The 11152-nt window shown below is 34.9% G+C and overlaps 2 protein-coding genes across 3 annotated transcripts in view; both read left to right on the top strand.

The window, feature by feature from the left end:
- Positions 1 to 3597, top strand: part of LOC110463336 (pachytene checkpoint protein 2 homolog) — a 16839-nt gene extending 13242 nt beyond the window's left edge. For both annotated transcript variants that reach the window (XM_021517841.1, XM_021517840.1), the window contains exons 9-12: positions 842 to 995; positions 1277 to 1389; positions 1798 to 1867; positions 2276 to 3597. In XM_021517841.1, coding sequence (XP_021373516.1) covers positions 842 to 995; positions 1277 to 1389; positions 1798 to 1867; positions 2276 to 2368 — 430 coding nt within the window. In that variant the 3' untranslated portion in view covers positions 2369 to 3597. The remainder of the gene's footprint in view (positions 1 to 841; positions 996 to 1276; positions 1390 to 1797; positions 1868 to 2275) is intronic.
- A 5252-nt stretch (positions 3598 to 8849) lies between these two features.
- Positions 8850 to 11152, top strand: part of LOC110463328 (probable palmitoyltransferase ZDHHC1) — a 41881-nt gene continuing 39578 nt past the window's right edge. The window contains exon 1 of the mRNA XM_021517831.1: positions 8850 to 8997. The gene's annotated coding sequence lies outside the window, so the exon portion shown is untranslated. The remainder of the gene's footprint in view (positions 8998 to 11152) is intronic.

Raw genomic sequence — 11152 nt, 5'->3', positions numbered from 1 at the left:
ATACTTTGAATATTACATGTTGATAACTTGATTGGAATTATAACCCTAAGTTGACAGTTTGATACTTTGTAAATTTTGAGCCATCCCTACCCCCAAGGGCTGTAGGGTGGGGCCCAATGGAGTCTGTGTGCTAAAATAAAGTTTCTTCATTTTCCTTGTTTAGAATCAGAGGTGCTAGTTTCAAATACTTTTCAGTCTTAAATCTGCATGCTAGATATTGAATAAGGTGGTTTTATTGTTTTTTGTCACATTGAATAATATTTCTGTTCATGTTAAAAACAAAAATCAACTCTCTGTATAAATATATCAGGTGACCGTTAAGGCCCATGGGCCTCTTGTTTGAGGTTTAGCATGAGGCATTGCAGAGAGCTAACCTTCACAAATTTTCTCCTGAAAGTTAACATTTCTCTGCCTTCATCATACAGAACTTTTCCTACCACACTTTTCTACCATAAAATATACTCCCAAGTTGTAATGTTGAACCAAATGTACCGTGCAATCATTAATTGGCATATTAGATTCACAAGAAGAAATTATGTGATACTTAATGTTATAATGAAATGTTACTACTGACCTAACCGGTAGAGGGGACTAGATCTACACCCGACCCGTAACCTATTCAGTGCAGTGTGTATAAACTCTCTATCAATAAGCAAAATGTCAAGAGTTTTGTAACATGGAATTTACAATTTTGTCTATTGTTGTACAGGTAAATAATACAAATCGTCACTCGGTCATAGCTTGACAAAGGAACCAGTAAGTCTTTAAATGTTGCTACATAGATGTTTAATATGCCTAGTGTTTGTGCATTATAAGATTTGTGTCTTGTGATGGCCTTCAGACACCCTAATGTGATGATCCTGACCACCTCCAACGTGACGGGCGCCATTGACCTGGCCTTTGTAGATAGGGCTGACATCAAACAGTACATAGGACCCCCGTCTCCGGCAGCCATCTTTAAAATATTCCACTCTTGTATCAGTGAACTGATGAGGGTAAGAAAGAAGTCCCCACCTGTGAAAATGTAGCTTGCTTCTGAAAAGAATCATGAGTCGCCTTCCGAAATAACTGACAAATTGATCTCTCCTTAATTATAATGATATATCCTGTAATGCTAAGTGAAGTAAGGGTCATCACATGTCCTCAGATCAGGATGTATAAACGTAGATTGAAGCTGGCCATTGATTTACATATAAAGTATGAAAATTGGCATAGTCTGATATTTTATACTGCTAAAAGTGAACATTTGAGAGATTTTTTGATTTGCCATTGTCAGGTTGACATCATCAGCCCTGCTCAACAGCTGTTAGATCTAAGGGGCCTGGAAGCTATGAGGTTCATGGAAAATGATGCCACCAAGAGTAGCTTGATGCTTCGTGATATTGCAAAGTGAGTTAAATATTGAATGGGTAGTTTCTATTCTCAATTTGAAAGAGTGACTATATTTTAATTGACTTTACCAAATGTTAAAATGTGATCTTTATGATAGACCATTTATCATGCTTATTCCAATGTTATTTTGTTAATTTGACTAATTTAAACTTAGGATCAGCATCACAGCTATGATATGAAGTGTATAAAATAGCTGAATTGATCTTAGAGAAATCAGTTAGGCGATTTGCTATTTCCATTACAGGCACTAGGCACTCACCTGAGAATGGTTTTTCTTATGATGACACTATTCTAACTATCACTAATATCTTGTAGTGTTACACATGTGTTTAGACAAGCTGGTGGTTCTTGTCCTATACGACCTGTAAACCTTGCCCTCTTAAGGTTTGATTTGTTTTATTATAGTAAGGCTCATGGACTCAGTGGGCGCACATTGAGGAAGCTGCCTTTCATTGCCCATGCCATGTTTATTCAGGTAAGTCACAGCCAGAAGTGTCTTTTAAAACTAGAATCAAAATACATCTTAATCCTGGTGTTTCCATACCTCATAAAATGAGCTGATTGTTATACATGTAGTTAGATTTTTTGGGATTGCAAAGTTGAATAAAGAATCCTCTCTGCTTGCTGTACTTAAGTATAAATGTGTAAACAAATAAACGCTTGATTGATTACTTGAACATAAGTACTTGTGTTGCCAGATTGAACAAGCTCGGAAAAGAATTGAAATGTAAGCACTATTTTCTAAATGGAAGATATATCTGGAACAATGTTAAGTAGGAACTTATATTTATTCTGATATAATATCAGCACTATGATTTATGGAAAGTCTATAAGGACAGTATAATTTTGTAGCTTATGTTTGAATCCTTTTACATTTACACAGAGTGCATCTGTAACGTTAGAGGAATTCTTAGTAGCACTGGGACAAGGAGTAGAGAGACAATTCCAGGAAAGAGAAGATTTGACAAAGGAATGACCTGACTGAGATTATAGTTACCTGTTAATCCTGGTCATGGCCACCATTGTGTAATAAACCTGCGACAAAAACTATGTGCTATGAAACAGTGAGCCATGCTATCAAACAGGAGGCAACTACGCTTCAAATTGTCTCCCTTTAATGCTGATGTGATCTGTACAGAGAAGTTAAAGAAGACAAAGGACTGTGATTGTTGTGCACTGAAATGATCAATTATTTATGATATAATTAAGCAGTGCTCCAGAGTTAAACCAGAATCCATTAGTACATGTTGTAGTGCTACAAGAACTATAAGTACTACCTCAATCAAGTCTACATATAACTAGTATTATTCTGCAGGACTTAGTGTCTAAGTTTATCTCAAAGTCCTATCCTGTGAAATAGGCTTAAATATGTTTATTGTGTAGTTACTCGGGGAGATATAAGTATTACCTGTAATATGATTTTCCCCACACACCTGTAAAGCATAATATTGTTCGCACATTCATAAATTTATAAACAAGAAATTTCTTAACAAAAATAATTATTCAGTAAAAGCAATATAGGGGTGTAAGTTGACTAAAAATTGTTATCATTATGAGTGCTATTTTAAAGACAAACGTTCACACACATTGTATTTATGTTTACAGTAGCCCAGTATTAGCTGGTTATCATGGGATTTTCTTGTGATCCAGATATTTTACCCACACTGGTGGCGAGTAGCATTTAGTTGTTGCACAAGTAAGCATATCCACTGAGAAGTAATTAAATGAAACTCACATCCTTGAATTTAAAGAAATGTCATCTTGATAATTTTGCTCATTCTACATATAATTACTGTATATTAATCCTTTTTAGTGAAATGAACACCTTTGGTGTTTAACAGAACCATGGAAAGTAATCCGCCAAACTTTTAACAGTAAAAAATGCCACTAAAAGTATATATAACTTTTCACAGTAAAATACGCCACTAAAAGTATATATAACTTTTCAATGTAAAATGAAATGTGTATCACAAAACCTTAATAATAATATTGAAATAGAAGCTTTCAACCATCTATATTGGACCAATGTCGCTTTACATTGAAATCTTGATTTCCTTGTCATTATCCTATACACAGCAGTATATCCATTACATAGAGATGTACTATATACAGCAGTATATCCATTACATAGAGATGTACTATACACAGCAGTATATCCATTACATAGAGATGTACTATACACAGCAGTATATCCATTACATAGAGATGTACTATACACAGCAGTATATCCATTACATAGAGATGTACTATACACAGCAGTATATCCATTACATAGAGATGTACTATACACAGCAGTATATCCATTACATAGAGATGTACTATACACAGCAGTATATCCATTACATAGAGATGTACTATACACAGCAGTATATCCATTACATAGAGATGTACTATACACAGCAGTATATCCATTACATAGAGATGTACTATACACAGCAGTATATCCATTACATAGAGATGTACTATACACAGCAGTATATCCATTACATAGAGATGTACTATACACAGCAGTATATCCATTACATAGAGATGTACTATACACAGCAGTATATCCATTACATAGAGATGTACTATACACAGCAGTATATCCATTACATAGAGATGTACTATACACAGCAGTATATCCATTACATAGAGATGTACTATACACAGCAGTATATCCATTACATAGAGATGTACTATACACAGCAGTATATCCATTACATAGAGATGTACTATACACAGCAGTATATCCATTACATAGAGATGTACTATACACAGCAGTATATCCATTACATAGAGATGTACTATACACAGCAGTATATCCATTACATAGAGATGTACTATACACAGCAGTATATCCATTACATAGAGATGTACTATACACAGCAGTATATCCATTACATAGAGATGTACTATACACAGCAGTATATCCATTACATAGAGATGTACTATACACAGCAGTATATCCATTACATAGAGATGTACTATACACAGCAGTATATCCATTACATAGAGATGTACTATACACAGCAGTATATCCATTACATAGAGATGTACTATACACAGCAGTATATCCATTACATAGAGATGTACTATACACAGCAGTATATCCATTACATAGAGATGTACTATACACAGCAGTATATCCATTACATAGAGATGTACTATACACAGCAGTATATCCATTACATAGAGATGTACTATACACAGCAGTATATCCATTACATAGAGATGTACTATACACAGCAGTATATCCATTACATAGAGATGTACTATACACAGCAGTATATCCATTACATAGAGATGTACTATACACAGCAGTATATCCATTACATAGAGATGTACTATACACAGCAGTATATCCATTACATAGAGATGTACTATACACAGCAGTATATCCATTACATAGAGATGTACTATACACAGCAGTATATCCATTACATAGAGATGTACTATACACAGCAGTATATCCATTACATAGAGATGTACTATACACAGCAGTATATCCATTACATAGAGATGTACTATACACAGCAGTATATCCATTACATAGAGATGTACTATACACAGCAGTATATCCATTACATAGAGATGTACTATACACAGCAGTATATCCATTACATAGAGATGTACTATACACAGCAGTATATCCATTACATAGAGATGTACTATACACAGCAGTATATCCATTACATAGAGATGTACTATACACAGCAGTATATCCATTACATAGAGATGTACTATACACAGCAGTATATCCATTACATAGAGATGTACTATACACAGCAGTATATCCATTACATAGAGATGTACTATACACAGCAGTATATCCATTACATAGAGATGTACTATACACAGCAGTATATCCATTACATAGAGATGTACTATACACAGCAGTATATCCATTACATAGAGATGTACTATACACAGCAGTATATCCATTACATAGAGATGTACTATACACAGCAGTATATCCATTACATAGAGATGTACTATACACAGCAGTATATCCATTACATAGAGATGTACTATACACAGCAGTATATCCATTACATAGAGATGTACTATACACAGCAGTATATCCATTACATAGAGATGTACTATACACAGCAGTATATCCATTACATAGAGATGTACTATACACAGCAGTATATCCATTACATAGAGATGTACTATACACAGCAGTATATCCATTACATAGAGATGTACTATACACAGCAGTATAGCCATTACATAGAGATCTACCATACATAGCAGTATATCCATTACATAGAGATGTACTATACACAGCAGTATATCCATTACATAGAGATGTACTATACTGTAGTGCTGCATACAAAGAATGAACATTCAGTCTAAAAAGCTGGTCATTTCATGTCAAGTATTCACATTAAATCATCTGATTTTGTATTTTTATGATTAGTTTTGCTGCTCTATTAGAGATGAAAGGTGTTCCTTCAAAAAAAGAGAGAATTATTCCAAGCTTGATCGGATTGTTTACAATGTTTTCCCACTCATCATTGAAATTTTCTGTAGCATTTAAACATTTATCATGATTCCTGCCTCGGTAATCTTGTTGAACCTTGTAATTTGTTATTTAAAAAGCCATAAGAGCACACATTAATCTTTTACCAGTGGCATATTCAAATACTTGAGGTGAGTATAGCTTTCCTGTCTAACCAGCATATCCAGCTTTAGTGCTTTTTTAAAACTTTATAAAAGGAACCCTATTTCAGTCTAAATAATGGCAAACCTAAAATAACATCTTTAATCCACTCTCATGTGAAGTACAGCTCCGAACATGGGTGTTTTTACCACACCCAATTCTAATTTTACTGTGTGTAATTATAATCTGATATGTTGCTGATGATTAATTCATTGTATCTCAGTCTTTATGTCTAGGACTCAAATTAAGAAAGATGGATTACAGAAACCCCAAAAAGTATAGGAGTATTGGTTGTCAGAAGATGGTAACAACGTGCATTAGATTCCAAAAATTAATCTATTTTTCAATCTAAAAATGTTATTAATAAACTTGTTGAATATTTGATAATCTAATGGACTTCTTGAGGCTACAAGACAAGTGTAATTTCACACTGTAGTCATTTCCACCTTTGAGTCAATTCTGAGATTTGAATTTTTGATTATGGAATTGCTTTTTTTATCGGAAAAATAAGGCACATTTGCTTCAGTTCAAGGTCATTTAACCTGGGGGTCCATATATTCTAGATACTGGTTTAATAGTAATATTAATAGCCATGTATTGTATTTTACATTTCATTATCTTCTTTATTTTTGATATTAAAAGAAAAAAAAATACGATTTTTCTACTCAAAAATAATGAGGGAACCCACGATACATAACATTATACAAAAATGTAGTGATATTCATTGTCCTTGATATATTCAACGGTAAACATGTTAAATGCTTTTTTTTCTTCTTCAAAACATTAGAATTGATTAAATGTAACGGACAGGTAAATGATGTCCTTTCTGTCCTCAAAATGCATATGGGATAAATATTTGATGAAGAAGTTTTCTTATTAACAGAAATGTAAGGCACATTTAATTGGCTCAAAGTCGTTCTGCTAATTATTGAAGCTTGAAGTTCCATATGTTCCAGATACCCAGGTGGGGAAAGTACTCTGGGTAGCCGTGGGTTCCAAATACCCTAGCGGGGAAAAGTACTCAGGGTAGCCATATGTTCCAGATTCCCTGGTGGGGAAAGCACTCTGAGTAGCCATGTTCCAGATACCCTAGTGGGGAAAGTAATCTGGGTAGCCGTATGTTCCAGATACCCAGGTGGGGAAAGTAATCTGGGTAGCCGTATGTTCCAGATCCCCAGGTGGGGAAAGTAATCTGGGTAGCCGTATGTTCCAGATACCCAAGTGGGGAAAGTACAGTACTCTGGGTAGCCGTATGTCCCAGATACCCAAGTGGGGAAAGTACTCTGGGTAGCCGTATGTTCCAGATACCCAAGTGGGGAAAGTACTCTGGGTAGCTGTATGTTCCAGATACCCTAGTGGGGAAAGTACTCTGGGTAGCCGTATGTTCCAGATACCCTAGTGGGGGAAGCACTCTGGGTAGCTGTATGTTCCAGATACCCAAGTGGGGAAAGTACTCTGGGTAGCCGTATGTTCCAGATACCCTAGTGGGGGAAGTACTCTGGGTAGCTGTATGTTCCAGATACCCAAGTGGCGAAAGTACTCTGGGTAGCTGTATGTTCCAGATACCCTAGTGGGGAAAGGACTCTGGGTAGCCGTATGTTCCAGATACCCTAGTGGGGAAAGTACAGTACTCTGGGTAGCCGGAGGTTTTATTGAATTTTCATGCTCCTGAGATATTATTCTAACAATTTAAACCATAGAAATAGAGGTTTCAGATTCAGGCATAGCTTACATTAAATAGGAATATTAGATATGAAATGGCCTTTAGATTGAAACGTTCAGTCTGCTATATCCATTGACTAGGTTAAATACAGGTTCCTTGTAGACTGTTGTCTGGTTTTTATGCTGTCAACTGATAATATTATTAAATGAAAAGATTATAATTATTGTGTAATTTGAATAAACTGATTGTTCAGCTGGGTAACTGGTGCATATATATTACCATGATATAAAACTAGATTATCATCAGCACTTAGATCACTTGATTGATTTTTCTCAGTCATATCAAGTTTGATCAAGTGGGTTCTCTGTATTTATATTTGTATAAGAAGTTTGTCTTTTTACAAATTAAAGAGATATAAAGAATCTGACTAATTTTACAAAATGTTCTGAAACATTTTGAGGTTTTCTGGAATATTATCAAATTGACAAGGTTGTGCTTGGTTTGGATATCACTGGATTGTAGAATACTAACATAAAGCTGTATTATAAATGTATATACAGTTTTTATAATAACATATGTTAACAAAAATAAGCCAGAACACTGTCGATCTATTGGCTATATTGTGTCAGAAACAGTATGTTTGTGAACAGAAAGAGGTTGTACATTTATAGTAAAATATATCCAACATTATTGTCACAAAAACAAATGATCTAAATCCTCAATGAAATACAAGTAGAAGTGTTATATCTATGGTCATATATATATTTATAATCATGGTGTTACAAAAATAAACTGAAATAAAATATAAGCTTAATTACTGTTAAAAACAAAGAAACGTGTGTATTGTGTATTTGTTAAAGTGTAGTAAAATGAGTTATTTGAGTGAAAGCCTATGTTCTTGAATCTAATATTGTAAACTTATCTTGTTAAAAAAAATATGGACATGACATTTGATAGGTTATTTAAAATAAATACGGTAATGTAAAGTGCGCGGTGGAGTTACGTCCCTTGTTATTTCAAAGAAAAATAGTCCAGTCTTTTTAGATTTCCTAATTATGTAAGATGTATAAATGAAGATAGCGCAGATTATATTGTTTTAATCATGTATTGTGTCACATGTATTGCCATGTTATTTCGATGTTGAAAATTGATTTCGTGAAAAGTCGATCAATATACTGCGGAGTAATTTTTTAGTTGACATTATCACCTTGGATTCAAAATGGTGGACATTTGATCAGAAAGCTGTCACATGAAACCATATTTTAATGTTTCTTCGTTACTGTAGACACGTAAGGTACGTATATTGCGATGTGCTCATAAACGTGTACAAGTTATTTCATACAAATGTCCAAAAACTAAAATCGATTGATATTTATGGAAAAAATCCTGTTTTTTATCGACATGCGATGTCAATAATGTCGACAACTTCGTAGATCCGTGGTCTTTTCGTTTGTGCTTGAGCTTATTTAGGCCAGGAGAGCTGAATCGTCTGCTTTGAAATATTATATTTTCTGGAGTTAATGGACAAAAAGACTATAAAATGTTTCCGAATGCATTGGAAATCTTTACTAAGGATCACCAGAATCACCCATTCCTATTTAATTAAGTTTTGAATCAGCGATACACGTTCCCACTTGAACAAAATAATTCAAAACGCAATTCATTTGATACATTTTTACTTTCGTGTATGCGACAGTATTCACAAAATCATGTGATCAATAATTATGGCCCTCAACATAGTCCTTTAACTGGAGAGAGAGAAATGCGCTGCCAGATTTTAACCCGGGACCCGCAAATTCTAGACGGTCACTTGATGAAGCTACACCCTGATTTACGGACCTGGTCTGAACAATATTCACAGAGGCACCTTGACACCGTTGATTGACTCGGTCAAGTTCCACTGCAATACTAGCTTATTACACATGTGCAATGGTCTTTTGTGTACATGTATTCCAACAGCATATACATGTATATATAACTATTTATCATCGGGTGTAGAGCCAACGCCGTACTTCTGATCTAGGTTCTGTAGGTTCCGTTATCCCTTGCTTGGATACCCAGGGGTATGCAGGGCGATTGAGGAACGGGAAATTAAAGGCAATATTCAATCGCAACAAGCTCAGGATAGGTTGGTTTCTTTATTGTATGTCCGACATACAATAAAGAAACCAACCTATAACTATTTATTTTATATTTTTACAACTATTTTGAAACAATTTTAGTTCTTCAAATTCAAACAAATTATTTACACAAATTTCTTTGTAAAAGATGTGCATTGATTAGGTTGGCTTACAATTTTAAGCTGTAGGGAATTTCCCTTTAGCTCAGAGGTTTAAGCATCGGGCTGGAGAGCCAAGGGTTGCGGGTTCAAAGCCCCAGAGACGGAACTATCTTTATCACTATTCCTCGTCCTACTACATACTGGTGCCATTGACCCTCCCCGTTCAAGCATAGGTGTTTGAAATTCTGACTGTAAATTGAAAATATAGTAATACCCTTATTTTTTTAATATGATTTTTATCTCAATTTACAGTCAGAATTTCAAACACCTATGGTTCAAGGTAGAAGAACCCTTGGCAGAGAGACAAAGAATCTGTGTTGGTGTTCGAAAAAAAGAGTGGGGGGGGAGGAAGGAATAGTGTAAAAGATGTACATTGATTCGGTTGCCTTACAAGCAACGGCTGTAGGGAATTTCTCTTGAGCTCAGTGGTAAAGCATCGGGCTAGAAAGCCAAGGGTCGCTTTCAAGTCCCAGCGACGCCACTATCTTTATCACTATTCCTTGTACTACTACATCTTTAATAACTCTTATTGGCCCGGATGTTAGTATGTCGGGTCTTAATGTGGGAGTAAACCAGAGTACCAGGAGAAAATCCATGTTGTCAGCAGGGCGACTTGTTGGTGGAAGGCGAGTGTTATCCAATGCATCACCCAAACAGCATAAACCATTGGTGTGTCTTTTTAATAATCCTATATTGACTATTAAAAAAGCTGTCTTAATAACATTTGATCTGCTATTTTAATAATACAAAAACAAAAAAGCCAAGCACCAATGATTCAATGCTACTGTAAGCATTTAAATTCTTTTTCAGCCCACCCAGATACTGTGTAATGGTTGTGTTACAATTTCAATGTTTTACATTTGTTCCCCAATCCCCAAACATGCATTATGAGTTCATTATCACAAGTACCAAACAGTCTCTGTCAAATGGACCGAAGCTTCTGTTTTTCATGTATCAAACCTCTGGGTGCTAAAACTTCTAGCGTTTGTGAAATAGAAAATCTACAAGGTAATTTTGGTATCCGACAATGTATTAGAATGTCAAGTGCCTGTCGTGGTACCATACATTTTGAACAGTATTTACAATGTATATAATGGTTGATACACACAACATAACAACATGTTCCCCCTACCACCACATTGTGAACATTACTTGAATGCACACAAAT

Source organism: Mizuhopecten yessoensis, unplaced genomic scaffold, assembly GCF_002113885.1.
Source record: "Mizuhopecten yessoensis strain PY_sf001 unplaced genomic scaffold, ASM211388v2 scaffold10889, whole genome shotgun sequence".
NCBI lineage: Eukaryota > Metazoa > Mollusca > Bivalvia > Pectinida > Pectinidae > Mizuhopecten > Mizuhopecten yessoensis.
This window is presented reverse-complemented; position numbering and strand designations above follow the sequence as displayed.